General features: G+C 39.6%; 1 protein-coding gene across 1 annotated transcript in view; it reads left to right on the top strand.

Moving 5' to 3' along the window:
* Positions 1-21,698, top strand: part of ARHGEF9 (Cdc42 guanine nucleotide exchange factor 9) — a 359,889-nt gene that overhangs the window by 2,244 nt on the left and 335,947 nt on the right. The window contains exon 2 of the mRNA XM_065900095.1: positions 6,954-7,048. Coding sequence (XP_065756167.1) covers positions 6,954-7,048 — 95 coding nt within the window. The remainder of the gene's footprint in view (positions 1-6,953; positions 7,049-21,698) is intronic.

The following is a 21,698-nucleotide window of genomic DNA, read 5'->3' as shown; positions in this document are numbered from 1 at the left end:
AAGCAGACTATTATAGTGGAAAGAGAATCAGCTTTGGAGTTGAACAGACCCAGGTTCAAATTTCTGTTCTGCCACTGTGGGCAAGTTGCATAACCTCTCTGGACATCAGTTTCACCATCTGAGGAATGAGATGCTGGATAACATCTGACTCATAGGATCATTATGAGGATTGAGTGAAACAGAATCTATAAATGTCCCTGCCACAGTTTCTGGCTTGTAGGGTATGCAGTGATGGCAGTTTCCTTCTCCTCACTGCCCTCTACCAATTCCATATGCCCAAGAACTTACCCCACATGCACACATACATACATCACTGTGAGGCCCAAACTGAATTTGCCCTAGTACATGAGCTACTTCCTCTCATTATTCATTCATTTATTCAATCACTCACTCACTCACTCAAGAAACAAACATTTACTGAACAAAATTAGAAAGTCAGTGGAGTTTGCCTTCTGATGGCCTGGTGTGCTGGAAAGGCCAAAAATTTTGAAATCACACATATCAGGATTTGACTATTGGCCCTGTCACTTATTAGCTGTGTGACCTGGAATAAGTCACTTTACTACTTTGAGACAGTTTTCTTTTCTGTAATATTAGGATAATAATTTGAACCTCACAGGCAATGCTATAAGTCTCAAAAGGAATAACAAATATAAAAGTGATTTATAAGCTCTGAGGTGCTATACAACTAGATAAGAATGATAGTAATAGCAATAACAATAAAAAGTTAGAAATATGAGTTATGTCTTGTACCTGTCCAGGCCCCTAACATAGTTGATAATCCATATATATCTCTTGATGGCAATATTAGAAGTCAAGATTTACTTTCTTTTTTTTAACATCTTTATTGGAGTATAATAGCTTTACAATGGTAAGATTTAGTTTCTAAATGAAGTAGGAGGGGTTCCTACTTGAAAGAACCAGAATCCCAGAAGTAGACTCCATGCAAGCATTACCCTTATCATATCATCCCGCATATTTGTTGAGCTGTTCTCAAATCTCTTGAAGTTTGGCTGACTCAGAGGCCTGTTTTGGCAGTGACATTTCCCACTGAGGACCTATCCCTCTCAGTACGGGTAGCACTGGGTTGGTGTTGACCTAGGGTGTTGGAGGGTACAGCAAGAAAAACCTAACACTCTGGGGCAGGTTGTAAGCAAGACACTGGCTCTGACAAGGTAAGAATAAATTGAGGTATCTTTACCCATTATTTGAGTATTTCTGTGGTGATGGTATCATTTAGCCATGTTTGATAACTGAGCCAGATGTCAGAAGACTTAAGTTCTGTTACTGGTTTTCTTTTTTCTAATTGAAGTATAGTTGATTTACAGTATTATGTTAGTTTCAGTTGTACAGTATAGCGATTTAGTATTTTTGCAGATTAGATTCCATTCTAGGTTATTACAAGATGATGGGTATAATTACCTATGCTATACAGTATATCCTTGTTGCTTATCTATTTTATATATAACAGTTTGTATCTGTTGAACTCATACTCCTAATTTATTGCTCGCCCCTTAGGTAACCACAAATTTGTTTTCTATGTCTGTAAGTCTATTTCGGTTTTGCATATAGATTTACTTGTATATTTTTTAGATTTTACATATAAGTGGTAGCATAGAGTACTTTTCTTTCTCTGACTTATTTGACTAGGTATAATACTCTCTGGTCCATCCATGTTGCTGCAAATGGCAATATTTCATTCTTTTTTATGTCTTTGGGGTATATTGTGTTTCCATATAAATTTTAGGATAATTAGTTCTAGTTCTATGAAAAACGTCATGAGTATTTTGATAGGGATTATATTAAATCTGTAGATTGCTTTGGGGACTATGCCCATTTAAACAATATTAATTCTTCCAATCCAAGAGCACTGGATATTTTTTCATTCCTTTTATCATCTCCAATTTCATTCATTAATATTTTATACTTTTCAGAGTATAGGCCTTTCAACTCCTTGGATAAGTTTACTCCTGAGTATTTTTTAAAACATCTTTATTAGAGGATAATTGCTTTACAATGGTGTGTTAGTTTCTGCTTTATAACAAAGTGAATCAGTTATACATACACATATGTTCCCATATCTCTTCCCTCTTGCGTCTCCCTCCCTCCCACCCTCCCTATCCCACCCCTCTAGGTGGTCACAAAGCACCGAGCTGATCTCCCTGTGTTATGCGGCTGCTTCCCACTAGCTATCTATTTTGTTTGGTAGTGTATATATGTCCATGCCACTCTCTCACTTTGTCACAGCTTACCCTTACCCCTCCCCATATCCTCAAGTCCATTCTCTAGTAAGTCTGTGTCTTTATTCCCCTCTTACCCCTAGGTTCTTCATGAACTTTTTTTTTCTTAGATTCCATATATATGTGTTAGCATATGGTATTTGTTTTTCTCTTTCTGACTTATTTCACTCTGTATGACAGACTCTAGGTCCATCCACCTCACTGCAAATATCTCAATTTCGTTTCTTTTTATGGCTGAGTAATATTCCATTGTATATATGTTCCACATCTTCTTTATCCATTCATCCAATGATGGACACTTGGGTTGCTTCCATGTCCTGGCTATTGTAAATAGAGCTGCAATGAACATTTTGGTACATGACCCTTTTTGAATTATGTTTTCTCAGGGTATATGCCCAGTAGTGGGATTGCTGGGTCATATGGTAGTTCTATTTTTAGTTTTTTTAAGGAAACTCCATACTGTTCTCCATAGTGGCAGTATCAATTTACATTCCCACCAACAGTGCAAGAGGGTTCTCTTTTCTCCACACCCTCTCCAGCATTTATTGTTTGTAGATTTTTTCATGATGGCCATTCTGACCGGTGTGAGATGATATCTCATTGTAGTTTTGATTTGCATTTCTCTAATGATTAATGATGTTGAGCATTCTTTCATATGTTTGTTGGCATCCTGTATATCTTCTTTGGAGAAATGCCTATTTAGGTCTTCTGGCCATTTTTGGATTGGGTTGTTTTTTTGTTATTGAGCTGCTTGTAAATTTTGGAGATTAATCCTTTGTCAGTTGCTTCATTGGCAAATACTTTCTCCCATTCTGAGTGTTGTCTTTTGGTCTTCTTTATGGTTTCCTTTGCTGTGCAAAAGCTTTTATGTTTCATTAGGTCTCATTTGTTTATTTTTGGTTTTATTTCCATTTCTCTAGGAGGTGAGTCAAAAAGGATCTTGCTGTGATTTATGTCATACAGTGTTCTGCCTATGTTTTCCTCTAAGAGTTTGATAGTGTCTGGTCTTACATTTAGGTCTTTAACCCATTTTGAGTTTATTTTTGTGTATGGCGTTAGGAAGTGTTCTAATTTCATACTTTTACATATACCTGTCCAGTTTGCCCAGCACCACTTATTGAAGAGGCTGTCTTTTCTCCACTGTATATTCTTGCCTCCTTTATCAAAGATAAGGTGACCATATGTGCGTGGGTTTATTTCTGGGCTTTCTATCCTGTTCCATTGATCTACATTTCTGTTTTTGTGCCAGTGCCATACTGTCTTAATTACTGTAGCTTTGTAATATAGTCTGAAGTCAACTCCTGGGTATTTTAAATGTGATTTTAAAAGGTATTGTGTTGTTTTTTTTTTACTTCCCCTTTCCAATGTTTCATTATTAATGTATAGAAACCAAGAGATTTCTGCATATTAATCATGTAACCTGAAACTTGCTTAATTAATTTGTTAGTTCTAATAGTTTTTGCACAGATAGTTTACAGTTCTCTATATAAAGTATCATGTCATCTGCAAATAGTGACAGTTTTACCTCTTCCCTTCCAATTTGGATATATTTTTATTTCTTTTTATTTTCTGATTGCTATAACTAGGACTTCTAATATTGTGTTAAACAGAAGTGGTGAGAGTGGGCATCCTTGTTTGTTCCTGAATTTAGTGATAAGGCTCTCAGTTTTCATGATTAAGTGTTGTATTAGCTGTGGGTTTGTAATAAATGCCCTTTATTGATATATGTTCCCTCTATACACACTTTGATGAGTGCTTTCATCATGAATAAGTGTTGAATTTTGTCAAATACATTTTCTGCATCAACTGAGATGATCATGTGATTTTTATTCTTCCTTTAGTTAATGTGTTGTATCACATTGTTTGATTTGTCAATGTTGAACCATCCTTGTGACCCTGGAATAAATCCAACTTGATCATGGTATATGATACTTTTTATATATTTTTTGATGCAGTTTGTTAATATTTTGTTGATGATTTTTGCATCTATATTTACCAAATATATTGATTGGCCTTTAATTTTCTTTTTTGTAGTATCTTTTTCTGGTTTTGGTATCAGGGTAATGTTGGCCTTGTAGGATGGATTTAGTAGTGTTCTCTTCTCTTCAATTTTTTGGAATAGTTTGAGAAAGATAGGTAATAGTTCTACTTTATATGTTTGGTAGAATTCTGTTGTGAAGCTGTCTGGTCCTGGACTTTTGTTTGCTGTGAGTATGTTTTTTTTTTATTACAAACTCAATATCAGTTCTAGTGATAAGTCTGTTCAAATTGTCTGTTTCTTCTTGACTCAGACTTTGCAGGATGTATGGTTCTAGAAATTTATTTATTTCTTCTAGGTGTCCAATTTTGTGTGTGTGTGTGTGGTATGCAGGCCTCTCACTGTTGTGGCCTCTCCCATTGCAGAGCACAGGCTCCAGATGTGCAGGCTCAGTGACCATGGCTCACAGGCCCAGCTGCTCCGTGGCATGTGGGATCTTCCCGGACTGGGGCACGAACCCATGTCCCCTGCATCGGCAGGTGGACTCTCAACCATTGCACCACCAGGGAAGCCCTAGGTGTCCAATTTTTTGCCATATAACTGTTCATAGTATTCTCTCATTAATTTTTTTATCTCTGTGGTATCAGCCATTATTTCTCCTCTTTTGTTTCTTATTTTATTTATTTGGATTCTCTCTCTCTTCTTGATGAGCCTGGCTAAAGATTTATCATTTTTATCTTTTCAAAAAGCCAGCTCTTGGTTTCTTTGAACTTTTCTACTTTCTAAATTTGTATTTTATTTATTTCCTCTATGATCTTTATTATTTCTTTCCTTTTGCTAATTTTTAGTTTTGTTAGTTTTTTTTTTTTTTAATTCTTTTAGGTGTAGGTTAGGTTGTTTATTTGAGATTTTCTTGTTTCATGCAGAAGTCTTGTATTGCTATGAACTTCCTTCTTAGAATTGCTTTTGCTGCATCCCATAGGTTTTGGAAAGTTGCGTTTCCATTTTCATTTGGCTTGGAGTTATTTTCTGATTTCCTCTTTGATTTCATTGCTGGCCCTTTGTTTTTTAGTAGCATGTTTTTTAGTCTCCCTCTGCTTTTTTCTTTTCCCATTGTTCTTTCTACAGTTGATTTCTAGGTTCTAGGTTGTTGTGGTCTGAAAAAATGTTTGACATAATTTCTATCCTCTTAAATTTGTTGAGGCTTGTTTTGTGACCTATTATGTGATCTACTCTGGAGTACATTCCATGTGTAACTGAAAAGAATATTTATTCTGCTCTTTAGTATATGTAATGTTCTATAGATGTCAATTAATTCCAACTGGTGTATTGTGTCATTTAAGACCACTGTTGCTTTAATGATTGCCTGTCTGGATGATCTGTTTATGGATGTCAGTGGGGTGTTAAATTCTCCTACTATTATTGTATTGTCAACTTCTCCCTTTACATCTGTTAGTATTTGCTTTATATATTTAAGTGCTCCTGTATTGGCTGCATATATGTTAATTACTGTAATAACCTCTTCTTGTATTTATCCCTTTATCATTATATAATGCCCTTCTTTGTCTTTTGCTATAGCCTTTGTTTTAAAGTCTATTTTGTCTGATATGAGTATTGCTATCCCCAATTTTTTGTCTTTTCCATTTGCATGAAATATCTTGTTCAATCCTTTCACTTTCAGTCTGTGTGTGTCTTTAACCCTGAAGTGAGTTTCTTGTATTTAGCCTATTGAAGGGTCTTGTTTTATTTTTTTATCCAATCAGCCACCCTATGTCTTTTGATCAATGTGTTTTGTCCATTGACATTTAAAGTAATTATTTATAGGTATATACTTAGTGCCATTTTATTACCTTTTTTCCAGTTTTTTTGTAGTTCTTCTCTCTTAATTTCTTCATTTTGTTTCTCCTATTGTGGTTTGATGATTTTCCTTTGTAGTATTGCTGGGTTCCTTTCTTTCTGGTTTTTTTTTTGTATTTATTGTAGGTTTTTGATTTTTGGTTATCATGGGGTTTATATATGTGACCATAATTATATCTACTTGATTTAAACTCATTGTTGCTGGGTTTCTTTCTGTGCTTGTGTGTGGCCTGTTCCAATCTTTTCCCTTTTTTGAATCTCAGTATCCTCATCTTTTAAATTGAGGCAGTGCTCTTTGATTGTTCTAAGAACACAGATTTCACTTGCTTATTGGTTCTGATTAGATATGTCCTTGGTTTCTCTTCCTACTCCCAGATTTCTGGACACATCCACTACTCATATTTCTTCTTAACAGGTGGGTTACAGAAAGAAATGAAAAGTTAGAACTGAGGAAGTGTTGGGAGGGGCAAAAAATTAGAGCTATTGATGGAAACAAGGTTTTGACAGTATTTGTATATTTTAATTAACCAAGCTCCCCATACCACCTAAGATTTCAAATACTAGAAAATTGTTCAGACCTGGAATTCTTGTTTCATGGTGCCTGACAGGATCCTGAGGTTCTTCCTTTCCCAAGATATTCTCTGAGCAGTATAAGAAAGTCCAGGGTACTTCAGATATTGGCTTTGGATTCCTTCTTGACTAATTTTAGCCCCTTTTCTCCCCATCACTGGACTCACTGGAGCATAACTTTCCCTCCCATCCCTCATCCACCTCAATTATGGTGGCTCTGAGAGGTGTATCAGGTGAACTGGCAGCCAGAAACTCTCTAAAAGAAGCTGAGGTCTGTATTCAATCTAAAGGGTATTCTCTTACCACAGGTAACTTAGACCAGGGTTCCAAGACACTAGAAACCTGCAAGAACATTGGTGGATACTTGAAACCCCAGGGACCAGGAACCAAGTACATTAATGAGGTAAGACCTCATTCTTAGTCCCTTTGGAACTCATTGGGCCTCCAGGAACAGTTATTTCCTCTAAGCTTTCTTTTTACTAGACATATTGCAAGTATTAGAGCTTCCAGCATGTGGAATGGAGGCAATTTTTTAAATGGGTGTCTGAGCTATTTTATGACTACAAAAACTTGGGAACATTAACCTTTTCTCCCTGAGGTTAATTTTTCTATGAGATAAATCGAGGACATTCTATGGCTTCCACACATCCTGCTGCTGCTGATGTCTTTGGCTGCCTTTCCTGTGGCAGATTGGAGGGTGGGCTGAGAGATTTTTAAAGCATGTGTAATTTGATTTACTTTTATTATATCCTTTAAGTTCATGATCAACTTTAGTGGTAACTGGTGGCATGTTTATGTGCATTTCCTTGGAGAAGATGTTTTATAAATGCAGATATAATAACTGATGCATAGGAGTTCAATGTTAGCAGGCCTCTATACCTCCATGTCTTTATATCCATGTCTGTTGAGTACTTATGTGAGTATAGTAAGTGTAGTTTTCTCTTGCTATATCTCTGTGCATGTGCATGCCTGTTCACATATGCCTATATATGCATCTTTGTCCATCTACATGCCTGTTAAAATACTTCTTTCATGAACATATGGGTGTCCCTGAGCATGACTACAATGTGTTTTCCTAACTCTCTGCTTCTAAGTGCCTCTCTCTCTCCCTATCTATATATCTATATCTCTCTATATAGATAGCCTTTTATCTGAGTTTATCTTTGGGTATTTTGACGTCTGGTGCTTTTTTGTATGTGTTTGGACTTATGGGCCTGTTCGTTTGCATCTTTTTGCTTGAGATGTGTGCAGATGCCTGCCTTCTAGTGTGTCTCTGTGTCTGCATGAGTCTGTCTTTGTGGGAGCAAGTATCTACAGCTCTGTGGTTAAACCCTGGTGAGAAGTTACAGCTAAGAATGTAATTCCCAGAGCTATCTGTCCTAGTGACTTAGCTTTCACTATCACTACCCTCCAACTTGAATATTCTTGCTCAGAAATAGACTTCTAGTCACAGCAGTTCAAGCCTGTTTCATGACAGAAACTCTTGGTCAGGGAAGTGTGTCATGAAGTTGAGAGATTTTTTGTTTTGTTTTGTTTTAGTTTGCGAGTTGCAAAGTGAGGTCCAGAGGGAGAGTTCCATGGTACTGGGCTGGCCTTCTGTTTGCTGTCTCTGCTCACTTGTCTTCTTGCCAGTCTACCCTCACTTGTGTTCCTTGGTCCAGATTTAGGCTGGCCCATTACTCCTAATACAAAGGGCATCAACAGGCAAGTCTGAACACCTGTTTTTTATTTCAGCCAGGTCTCCCTGCTGGTCCTGTTTTTACTCAGAGAACAAATGATCATCATCCTCCTAATCAGTAATTTTTGTATGCTCAAAGGCAGCAACTGGTCATTTGTGAGAAGGCCCTTTATTTGGGGAAGCCAGCTTTGTAAGGCCTCAAGGGGTGAAATCTAGGGAGGTGGTTCCAGCAGGGTACAGTGTCCAGGCTCAATGGTTAAAGGGAATGATGGAAGTCACCAAGAACACTTGGGGAACTCTATGGCATCCACAGTACTTGAAGTGCTTAGGCAACTGTTTTTACAGTCCTGGTCAGTCTTTGGTCCTTTTATTATAGTAATAAAAATGGCTTAAATCTCTGTGAAATTTTACAAAATGCTTTCAAATCCAACATTTCATTTGACCTCATAACAGACCTGTCAATAAATATTATCCTCCTTTTGTACGTGAAAATGCTGAGGCTCAAAGTGGGAACATGACTTTATCTAATGTCACCCTGCTAGCAAATGGTAGAACCAGGACCCAAACCCTCTGTATGACTCCAAATCAAAATGCAGGACCTAGAACTCTGCTCTGCCTTTCACATCCCTGGAGAATCCAGAGTTTGAAGCAACACACTTTTTCAAGGGACTAATCCAAGATAAGTTAAAAAGAAGAGTCTAGTGGTGGCCTACAATATTCAAGACTTCTTAGAGGGAGTGGAATTTGAGTTTGGCCCTGAAGGATGGGAAGGGATGAAATAGGCAGAGCAAAGGGAGGTGGTCTGGTCAGATGGTAGGTGCTATGACGAGGAGAGAACCACTCTCCCTACCCCATGGGAATACTCAGTTCAACCTGGTCTCCTGTTAACAGTGCCAGGAGTCAAAGGGAGCCTTTTTTACATGTGTGCATACCTTATAGCTAAGAGAGCACTTTTGACATATAATACCACTTATTACCTGTGAAGACTGTATTATCTACACTTTTTAGATGAAAAAATGAAGCTGAGAAAAAAAGAAAAGACTTTCCCAAGGTCAAAAAGCAAGCTGATATCAGACTGAAGGTGGACATACTTGTGGCTCTAAGCCCAGTGACCTGATACCTATTTTACCCACATTCTGTCTCCATCACCCCCACCATCTGCTGCTTTCTCTAGGGCCCCAGCTTGGCTGGCCTTGGCCTTGAGAGATTGAACATCAGCTGATGATCTCTGACAGGAAAACGTACTATGACAGTGGCCTCATGCCATCAAGTCAGGAAGCTCTGGTGGAGATACACTGTAGGCAAGACCAGTACCCAGGTCACCACATTCTGAGGGAAAAATATTGGTTCCCCCTCAGTGGTTCTTTTTCTCTTCTGCAACCCACATGTCAAACGCCAACCAAACTTTCTCCCCAAAGTTAAAATTAGCCAGCCTCTCCCGCCCAAGGCTAGGCTGAGAAAACATTTTTCCAAAGGAAATTTATTAATCAGTCGATGAGGAGAAATTGGTTTAGAGGAGTTGGGGATGATGAGCTTTGAGTTTCAGGATCCAGTGTATTTCCCTTGACTCTGGGTTCTAGGCAAAGTCTCTGGATCCGTTTAAATTTTTCTGTACAGAGTAGAGATTCTGATCACAATAATATGTGTTGAGTTTTTTAAATGCAGCCACACCCATTATCTCTTTGGAGCCTCATGTCCTGGGAGGGCAAGGCAGGTATTGTTGTCTCTATTTAACAGAGGCAGAGAATAAGTCTCAAGTTGATATTAAACAACCTTAAGATTAGCTAGCATTAGCAGAACCAGCGTTGGAACCTGGTTGTCTTGATTATCAAGTCTGTGTTAATTTTAGTACATATACCTGTATTACATTCACAGCCTTGGGTTTTAAAGCTCCTTTCTTCCTGAGAATCCAAACCATTTTGATTCAGCTTTATTACCAATAATATATAATTTACACATAATAAAACTCACCAAGTTTAAGCGTACAATTTGATGCATTTTGAAAAACATGTAGAGTCATGTAACCACCAACACAATCATGATATAGAACATTTTCGTCACCCCCAAAAGTTCCCTGATGTCCCTTTCTAGTCAGTGCTGCCCCCCCTCCCCTGGAAGCCACTCATTTGCTTTTGATCTCTATAATTTTGCCAGAATTTTTAAATTGGAAATAATTAATTTGTCCTCAAAAATTGTGAGACAGTAATGATCCCTATTCTGGACCTTGCAAATTTACAGGGAACTGAAATGATTTTCTCTAAGTCATTCAATAAGTTCATTTGTTTATTCGTTAATTTCTTTATTCAGAAGACAGACTATGTTCCAGGAACTGAGCTGGGTGTTGGGATACAGAATTTAAAATGATAAATGTTCTCTCAAGCAGTTCACAGTCTAATCAGGAGAGAACCATAAACCAATGAGGAATCAGATCAATATGATACATCCTAAGAAAAAAGATTGAACGCAGGTCTGTAGAAGAAGTGCTTCACTCTGTTTGAAGAAATCAGGGTAACAGACTAGATCCTGAATCCCAGAGGAGGTGTTCTTTGAAAAATGATCAGGAGTTCCGAAAACAGTGTGTGTGTGGGGGTGAGTGAGAGGTATAAGATTGGAGACCTCTTTCCAGACCAAGAGAGGGCAAAGGTGTGAAGACAACAATCAGCATACCAGGCTTTGGGAACTGCAAGATGAATAGATTAGGTGGTAGACATCCTGGCAAAAGTTCAAAAGAGTCCTAAAAGGCAGAGGTCCTAGTGGGCCTGATAATAACCATGACATCAAGTTGGCAACTATCGGGGAGTACCAGAGTGATAATTATCTTCTGAAGCCCTGAGGTATTGGGGTTTTCAAGAGTGTTTGGAACGGGAGAAAAATTCAGTGTTGAGAGCAGATTTCCTTGCTCATATGGCAAAGATATGTTATCTCAGGGACCTGGAAGAGCTTGCAAATTTCCATTTGCATTTTACCAGGAGAACAAGATCAGTAGAGGCTGTTCTTCTCAGCCCTATCCTTGGCTGCATATTATGGGGGCTTCAGATTGTGGGGAACTCAGATCTGGGAGTTATATATATGTCATGAAATTGTTATGCCACCAGCATTCCTGTAGCTCACTATGAACCAGATGAACCTCACTCTCCTAGAAGCCAAAACGTTCCTTGAAGGAGTTTTCCTTACCCAAGCACTTGACATATGCCCAGAAATTGGGCTCTGGAGTCAGACAGGTGGGGGTTTCCATCTCCAACCTGGCTGGGGTAAGGACCTGGTAGGTTTTCTTCCCCTCCTGATATCAACCAATTCTTTGATTCTCTGATTTTATGACACCAAATGGTGTCCTACAATTCAATTAAATTCTGACACTAACTATACAGAATTAATATCAGACTACACAGGTTTAAGAGTTCAGTCCTACAGGACTGCCCTCAGTTTAGACAACAGTCTTAAGTATCAGGTCCCTGGGTTACTTACACTTTTGTCTTACTTGGCTACAAATTTTGGGGTTCCCACTACCCCAAAGGTTCTATAATTTACTAGGACACCTCACAGAACTCAGGAAAGTGCCTCACTTGCTTTTCCTGGTTTATTATAAAGGATACTGCTCAGGAACAGCCAAATGGAAGAGATACAAAGGACAAGGTATGGGGGGGAGGGGTGTAGAGCTTCCATACCCTCTCTAGGCACACTACCCTCCCAACACCTCAATGTGTTCACTAACCTGGAAAGAAGCTCTCCAAACCCTATTGTTTGGTGGGGGGGGGGGGTGGATTATGCAAGTTTCATTTTGCTGGCACAGTTGATTATATCATTGGCCTTTGGTGACTGCACTCAATCTTGGGCCTTTCTCCTCTCCTGGGAGACTGGAGTTCTAACTCTCTAATCACATGGTTTGGTCTTTTTGGTGACCAGCCCCCATCCTGAAGCTACCTAGGGGCTCCCATTCATCAGTTATATCATTAGCATATAAAAGATACTCTTGTCACTGGAGTTTCCAAGGGATTTATGAGCTCATGTACCAGGAACAAGGGATATGGACCAAATATTTAAAGTTTATTATACCACAGGACCCAGAGATCCTTTCTGATGGTAATCCATTGAAAGAGTACTAAATGAGGAGTGAGAAGCACTGAGCTGTAGCCCTGGCCTTGGGTGACTTGGGGAACTTTCTCTTCTCTCACATCTCTAAGCCTTAGTTTCTTCCTCTGGAAATAAGAAAATTGAATTGGATGCCCTCAGAGGTCCTTTTAGCTTAACCAAAGGTATGTTGTGGTAGCCAGGGAGGTCTCCATAGCTTTCCTCATAAAGCCAGGCCCCATCATTGTCTGGGTCACCCAGGAAATAGGTGCTCCAGGTCCACAGAGAAAGCAGCACTGGACAGAGGAAAGTGATCAGAGATGTTCTTTATTTCCTTCTGCCCCACTTAATTCCAGGGCTGGGACTAGGGTGAGGTGAGTAAGGCACACAATTTAAGAAGGATGCCAAAAAGAACTCAATGATAAGGATAAATAATATTTTAAAAGACTGAAATTAGTGTAAAAATCCACATTTAACAAAATATCAAAATTTTAAATAAGGACAGGATCAATATTATTGATTTTTCCTTGGGTTCCAATATGGCTTGCCATATTGACCACTGCTCAACTCCCTTTCATTTCTCCCCAGTAAACAAATATGCCTCACTTAGGGATCCAAGATGAAGCTGGATTTCTGCATTATGACAATTGGGTTTGTGACCTACTATTTAAGAAAAGTGACTAGTATATAATTAGAGCATAATGGTTGAGAGTATGGCCTCTGGAGCTAGACAGCCTACTATCCTGCTAGGTCTGCTACTTATTACCTGTATGACTTCAGACAAATTGCTTAACCATTCTGTATCTCAGTTTCCTCTTCTATAAACTAGGAATAAGAATAGTACCTATTTCTTAGGGCTGTTCTGAGGGCTAAAGTAATTAATATATGTGAATATCTAAGCAAAAAATCTGGCATATGATACGTGCCCAGTGAATGTTTGTTCTTGTTATATTTAGGAAGATTTTAGTTTAGAACAACTTGAAGATTAGTAGTGATACTGTATTAGAGGACTGAGGCCGATTCTTGGATCATCCTTCCTGTTGCTGTGTAAAAGCTTCTGAAAGGACTTGAGTACAGTGTTGCTTGAGGCAGAGAGATGAAGTACATTACTTCTAAAAGTTGTTTCCATTTATTATGATGCTTGTGACAGAATAGTTTTAAATTTAGCTTAAGAGCCACTACATTGTGTTGATCTATTCAAATTATCCAGAAAGTGTTGAACTATTTTTGATGAACTTGTTTCTTACACTGTGGATTCATGGCCACTCTAGGAAGCCTAGCCAATAGAACTTCTTTAAGGTGCTAGAACAGTCCCATGCTCCACTGACTAAGCCTAGGATTTATTGATCAATTAATTTAATTCTCATCTGCTTGATAGACATTACTTAAGTGCCTACTTTGTCCCAGGTATTGTGCTGAGTCCTCAGGATATAGCGAAGAGACAGACCCAGTCCTTGTCTTCAAGGGTCTCCTACTCCAGTAGTGGAGAAAGACATGGTCTCTTCTAACTTAAAATTGTTCTCCCCCTTCTCTGTCTGTATTAGTCAGGGTTCTCCAAAGAAACAGAACCAATACATATTTGTATTTATGCACATACATAAAGAGATTTATTATAAGGAATTGGTTCATGTAATTGTGGAGGCTGGAAAATCCAATCTGCGGAGTTCACCAGTGGGCTGAAGACCCAAGAAGAGTCAATGTTCCATTTAGAATGCTATGAAGGAGGAAGAGCTGAAGTTCCAGGTAAAATATAAAAGCAGTCTGCTGGAAAAATTATCTTTTACTTGGGGCCTTCTATTCAGGACTTTAACTGATTAGATGAGGCCCACCCACATTATGGAGGAAAATCTGCTTTACTGATTAAAATGTAAATTTAGTGAAAACATCCAGGAAGAAACACACACACAAACTTATTTATAACAAAATGCGACGGAAATACTCATGATAATTACAGTACTCATTTCTATAACTGGTCACATAGTCATAGCTGGTATTCATAACCACCTTCTTCCACTATCCATTCAGTATTCACTTTGCTCTCAACAAACACCTCAGCTGGCTGTAGTTCTTTACCTGATGGGATGACGCAAGCCTTCATTTAAAAGAAAAATATTTATTTATTATTTTATTTATTTTGGCTGTGCTGGGTCTTAGTTGTGTCATGCAGGCTTCTTAGCTGTGGTATGCAGACTTCTTAGTTGTGGCATGCGAATTCTTAGTTGTGGCATGCATGTGGGATCTAGTTCCCTGACCAGGGATTAAACCCGAGCCCCCTGCATTGGGAGGGTAGAGCCTTACCCACTAGACCACCAAGGAAGTTCCCAAACCTTCATTTCTGAAGAGTCTGGGCCATTAGTAGTCCTACCTGGGTTGGGTAGTTTTCCATTGACTTTAATCACAGGGCATGGTAATAGTAAGAGATGCAATAAGACAGGGGTCCCCAACCCCCAGGCCATGGACCAATACCAGTCTTCCACCTATTAGGATCCGGGCCACACAGCAGGAGGTGAGCAGCAGTCAAGTGAGTGAAGTTTCACCTGCTGCTCTCCATCGCTCCCCATCACTCGCATTACCACCTGAACCATCACTGGCATTACCACCTAAACCATCCCCACTCCCCTGTTCGTGGAAAATGTGTCCTCCACAAAACCAGTCCCTGGTGCCAAAACAGTTGGGGACCACTGCCATAGGGATCTCCTGTACTCCAGACATACTCTTCCTTACCTCCACTGTGAAGTAACAGTCCAATTTCTCCTTGATAATCAGGCTCAATCACCCCAGCCAGCACAATAACCCCTTATTTGCCTATTGATTTAGAGGCAAAATTTAGAGGACCTAAGTGGAAGTCTTATGTGTGTGCTATGAAATCCAGATGATGAGTTACATCTGACCGGTGTGGGAAGGGGCAGAAAAGGATCATGTGAAATTTTATGGACAGCTCACTTTTGAACTGGGCCTCGAAGGTACCTCTGGAAGTCCAGTGCTGACTTAAATGAGAGAGGCTGTGGAGGACCCTCTAAGGAAGGATACAGGGCCTTCCTTGTATGTGCTTCCTCTGCTATGTGTTCTGCCCTAGCAGAGGTACTTAAAACCCATGTTTAGTCAAACTGGGAAATCTGAGAAGGTGGGACTCAAGTTCTTCTCTTGCCACAGCTCAGTATCCTGCACTCTATCCTCTGTCCGTCTCTCAGAGTGTACTTAGGGGAAAGTCTAAGCATTGATTCTCCTTTCCCCACTGTGCTACTCAAAATAATGGCCACACAAAGATGTCCTCATCCTAATCTCCAGAACCTATGAATATGTTGCCTTTTATAGCAAAAGGGACTTTGGAGATGTGACTGATTTATGGATCTTGAGATTGGGGATTAATCCTGTATTATCTGAGTGGGCATAACATAATCACAAGTGTCTTTATAAAGGAAAAACAGAGGTAGGAAAACAGAAAGAGATGTCATGATGGAGGCAGGAGGGTCAGAGTCAGAGACTGGAAGATGCTACTCTGCTGATTTAGAAGATGGAAGAAGAGGCCTTGAGACAAGGAATGCAGATGGCTTTCAGAAGCTGAAAAAGGCAAAGGAAAAAGTTCTCCCCTAGAGCCTCCAAAGGAATGCAGCTCTATGTTCCAGAAGGAATGACGCCTTGATTTTCACTCTGTAAGACTGATTTTGGACTTCTCACCTCCAGAAATGTAAGATAATAAATTCGTGTTGTGTTGTTTTAAACTGTGAAATTTTCAGTAATTTGTTACAGCAGCAATAGGAAATGAATATACCCATTCCAAGCATTTCCCTTTGAGTCCAAACCTTCCTCAGAGTGTGAGGAAAGGTTCAAGGCTCTGAAATTTGGCTTACAGGTTCCAGCCAGCAGACAGGAAGAGAGGCTGTTGTAGAACTCTGGGACAGACAAACCATTACTATATATGCAAAACATCATCAGCTGTCATGCATGATTGTTGTTAACTGGTGTGCCCAGAGTATCACATTTTTATTAGTTTCATCACTGGGGGATATTGTCACAGTCCCTGGTTTCAGCAGCCCCAGAGGTCTTACTGAGGTTGATTCTACAGTAGCCTGTGTGGCCTGAGTGCCAGGCCTGAGGACCGTGGGCACTGAAGGTAAGGACACCGAGAGAAATCCCACTTAATGCCTTACATTACAAACTCCTCACCCCACCCCAGTCTGAAATAACTCATTCCTAGTTCTTGGATTCCCCTAGTCTCACCTCCCACTCCCAGCAATCCCTACTCCTCCATGAGTACCATGCCTGGCTATCTTCAACCACTGCTTCTTGTCCTGTGAGATCACTTATAATTTCTTTCTTTTCCTTTTTCTTTTTAGTTGAAAATTTTGGGGTACTTGTAGATTCACATGCAGATATAAGAAATAATAGAGAGAGATCCTGTGTACCCTTTACCCACTTTTCCCAATGACAACATTTTCAACCAGAATACTGACATTGATATAATCCACCAATCTTATTCAGATTTCCCCAGTTGTACTAATACTAATTTGTGTGTGTGTGTGTATTTAGTTCTACACAATTTTATCATACTTGTAGGCTCATATATCCTCAATCACAGTCAAGATACTGAACAGTTGTATCACCACAAGGATCCCTCTGTTGCCTGTTTATAACTATACCCACCTCCTTCCCACCATTACCTCCAAACCTTGGCAACAATTAATCTGTTCCCCATTTATAAAAATTTGTCATTTCAAGAATGTTATATTGGAATCATACAGCTTTATGATCTTTTGAGGTTGGCTTTTTTCACTCAGCACAATTCCCTTCAGATCCATCCAAGTTACAGAATGTGTCAATAGGTCATTCCTTTTTATTTCTGAATACTATTCCATGGTATAGAGGTACAACAGTTAACAATTCACCTGTTTAAAGATATCAGGGATATTTCCAGTTTGGGACTATGTGAATAAATCTGTTATATACATTGTTATATAGGCTTTGCGTCAACATATGTTTTAATTTTTCTGTAAATGTCCAATAATGCAGTTGTTAAGTAGTATGTTAATTGCATGTTTAATTTTCTAAGAAACTGCCAACCTGTTTCCCAGAGTAGCTGTGCCATTTACTTTCCCATTGGCAGTGTATGTGTCCTGTTTCATTGTATGAATGATCACTTTTTAAGCATCCTCACCAATATTTGATGTTGTCACTATTTTTTTTATTTTAGCCATTCTGATAGGCAATAGTAATATCTCATTGTGGTTTTAATTTGAATCTTCCTAATGCCTTATGTTGAATATCTTTTCATGTGTCTATTGGCCACCTATATATCTTCTTTGGTGAAATGTCTGTTTATGTCTTTTGCCTATTTTCCTATTGGGGTGTTTTTGTTTTACTGTTGAATTTTGGACATTCTTTACATGGTATATATACTAGTCCTTTGTCATATATGAGGTTTGCAAGTATTTATTCCCAATTGTTAGCTGCTGTTTCATCTACTTCACATAGCTTTTCACAGAGCAAAAGTTTTAAGTTTTAATGAGGCCCACTTTGTTGATTTTTTCTTTTATGATTCATGCTTTCAGTGTCATCTAAGAAGTCTTTGCCAACCTCTAGATCCCCAAGATTTTCTCCTATTTTTTTCTAAAATGTTTACAGTTTTAAGATTTACATTTATGTCCATGATCCACTTGGAGTTCGCTTATTTATAGAATGCAAGGTTTAGGCTCTTTTTGTTTGGTTTTTACTTATGGACATCCAGTTATCCCAGCTCCATTTGTTTAAAGGTCAATCCTTCTTTCACTGCATTGCTATTGCATCTTTTTTAAAAAAAAAAAAATCAGTTGCGTATATTTGTGTATGTCTATTTCTGGTTTCTCTATTTTGTTTCATTGATCTATGTGTCTATCCCTCCACCAATACCACACTATCTTGATTACTGTAGCTATATAGTAATAGTGAGTACAGTGACTTCTTCCTCTTCATTCTTGTTTTTTTTCCCCCAAGATTGTTTTAGCTATTCTAGGGCCTATGACTTTCCATACATATTTTAGAGTAAGCTTGTCTATGTCTACAAAAATCCTTGTCGGGTTAGGTCAATTTGGGGAGATTTGACATCTTTATTGTGATATACTTTCCAATCCATGAATGTTTTATGGCTCTCTCTTAATTTAGGTCTTTTTTGATTTTTTATCAGCATTTTGTAATTTTCACTGATTCTATCCTCTATCATTTCCACTCTACTATTGAGCCCATTCAGCTATTTTAAAATTTCAGTTCGTGTATTTTTTAGTTCTATTTGGTTCTCTTTTACAAATTCTATTTATTTTCTGAGATGTTAAGTTGTTTCAAGAGATTATGTAATTGCTTTTTGGAGCATTTTTATGATGGTTGTTTTAAAATCTCTGTTAGATAATTTCAACAACTGATTCATCTTTGTGTTGGCATCTGTTGATTGTCATTTCTCATTTAGGTTGTGATTTTCCTGATTTTTGGTATGATAGGTGGTTTTCAGTGTACCTTAGACATATTACCTGTTACGCTTGGTGATTCTGGGTCTTATTTAAATGTTTTCTTTTAATAAGGATTCACCATGTTTAGGTTTAGCGCACAGGCCCTTGCCTAGTTTTGTGGGCTGTGATTCCAATGACAGTTTGATTTTCAGAGCCTTTGTGGTGCTATAATGGTCTGCCTGGTTTATCTGGTGTTTTGGGGACAACAAGGCTTCCTGGGCAGGGCTGCTTGTTCCGGTGAACCACCTCCTCACTTGCTGGTGCCTCCTGGCAGCTCAGTATATCTGGTGGGGGACTGGATTCTGAGGCCCATGGTGACAAAGAAGCTTCACCAGCTCAGTGGTAATAGCTGGATTTCCTTATGGATGACCCCCACCTACTTAGGGAGGTGGCTTCTCCTCTCTGTGAGAAAAAAGTACTCTCAGGTTTGTGGGAACACAGAGGCTTCCTGAATAGGCCACTTGGTGTAGCTGAGTCTCTCTTGTTGGTTCTGTGGTTCTGTCTGCCTGTCTGCCCTGGTAGTCTCTTGGGGTGGTAGGTAGCGTCAGCCTCAGTGAAGAAGAAGAATGCTTCTCCTGGAGGCTTATTATCAGTGGGACTCTCAATCTATATCCTACTTGCTGGTACTGATGTTTTTGGTGGGACTCCGCTTCAATCCAGGGAAAGAGTGATTGTACCTGGGATTCCTTCTGTTGCTAGATTGAAGGTCGTGAAATGCTGGGTTTGGTCTGTCTTCTGTTGGGTGGAGCATTATAAGATTCCCTGCTGTGGTGGTGCTCTTTTAGTTCTGGAGTCCTTAACCTGATTACCTTCTTCTTACCACCTTTCAAAGTTCTCCTCTGGTTTCCTCCTACATTATGCCCAGGATTTATAGTTGTCTTTAGTAGGGCAGATCATGGAGAAATGTGTCTATATAATCCAGTCCAGACTGGAAGTCTGTCTCACATATACTTTCAAACCTTCAAATAGTCCACACCGCTGTCACTAAGCCTCTGCCCCAGTGAATTCCCTTTTCCACTTTCTTCATCACTGAAGTCTTTCCCATTCTTGAGGTTCCTTATCACTGAACCCTAATCACTCACAGAGCTCCCATTTCCCCAGTGAGTCCTCCTTATCATTGAACTCTCTTTCCTCAATGAGCCCCCTTCTCTACTGCTAATTGCACCTCTTCCCTGAGGTCCTGTCCATTCTCTTAGACCCCATTTGCACACCAATCCATTATTCCATCATTTACTCTAACCCCCTGGGTTGCCCACATTTGCTCACTAAAATCTTCCTTTTCCCTGCTCTTTCATCCCTTCCCTTCCATCCCATCCACCCCCATGCCTTCCAGGCTTAACTTAGCCTTGTCTATCAAGTATCACATGACTGAGCCTCGACAGTGCTTCTTACCTCTTACAAAGCTCTAGTCACCTCATGTAGCAATTCCCTCTTGCTCAGCGCTTATCCACTTCTTTAATCTCCAGTCCCTCATACATTTTTAACTACCTTCTAAGCCACTGTCTCCTTAGCCCCACATTTTTCTTTTCTTTTCTTTCCCATTGCTGAACCATCAATTTTGTGAACAAAACCCTCCTTTTCCTCTGGCCCCAGTTACCTCCTTCTTGCCCTCTTATATAACTCCCAACTCTTTCTTTTCCTCACTTAGCCTGTGGACCCATGACAGTTCCTCATCTTTTGGCTGTGGCCCCCTTCCTCTTTCAAGCTCCCATCTTCTCTCTAAACCCTCATTTGCCTTCTATGTCCCCATCTTCCCCCTCAATACCTCTCTCTACCACTTAACCTCTCTCTCTGCCACTTTGCTTCTGAAGAGTAGCTTCTCTCTCTTTCCTCTCACTGAACTGTACCATAGACACTTAATTCGCATTCCTGCTACTTAGCTAGATCTACTGTTAGCCCATCCCTGCCATTTCACTCTATCAGACATTTAGTCCCTGTATCCTCTACCAGAAGAGTCACATTTAGACAACTATTTTCTTGACAATGCTCTCCTTAGAAAATAAGATATCCATAGTTCCTAAAATACAAATCTCCTCTGCATTTTTACAGCCAAGCAGGCATTTTCCACCTTGCTTTACTTGGGTTGTACCAGAGTTACTATGTGATTATGCGGAGACAGCGAGGTGTTCAACAAATGCTAGTTCTATATTCTCCTTTGACAAGTTTCTTCCAGCCCATGGTACCTAAAGATTTTGCTTGAACCTTTGGGAGTGGATGGGACAGTTCTTCTTATCAACTGGCTTTTGGAAGCAGATGCCAGCTGCATTTCTGGAGGCCAGGATTCATGCCTCCCTTGGATTCCTTTCTTTCATAGGTCAATGTGGAGTGAGTTGGATAGGTCAAAGTCCTGGGCCAAGCCTGGCTACTTTTTGGTGACACACTGACTGCCAGAACTATTAGCACTGTTGGAAGAACCTCTTACCTTTGTTTCTCTGTCTTCCTTCCCCACTTAGGAGGTGACACCCTCTCCCCCATCACCTTAAGCATGCATGTGTAGGCACACATGCCATGCCTTAGAAGGTCAAGGACCAGGGCCTTACTGCTCCACTTTTAGAGGTAGCCACTTCCTGTTGTAGAGATTGCATCTTTTCTGTCATTTGATCACTGGATCCCACCTTGGCTCTTCTGAGTTTAGAATTAACCAAGGGCAGAAGGGCATGCAGAAAAGGAGGGAAAAGAGAACTGTGGAGTCTCAGAGCTGATAGGGCCTAGACAGACCACCTGATCGAACAGTTTTGTTGCACATCTGGGGAAACTGAGGTCCAGAAAGGGGAGGAAACTTTACCAGTTAGCGATACAGCTGAGTTCAGAAGTCAGGTTAGTGGAGAAGC

The sequence above is a fragment of the Phocoena phocoena genome, chromosome X (genome assembly GCF_963924675.1).
Source record: "Phocoena phocoena chromosome X, mPhoPho1.1, whole genome shotgun sequence".
Lineage (NCBI taxonomy): Eukaryota > Metazoa > Chordata > Mammalia > Artiodactyla > Phocoenidae > Phocoena > Phocoena phocoena.
This window is presented reverse-complemented; position numbering and strand designations above follow the sequence as displayed.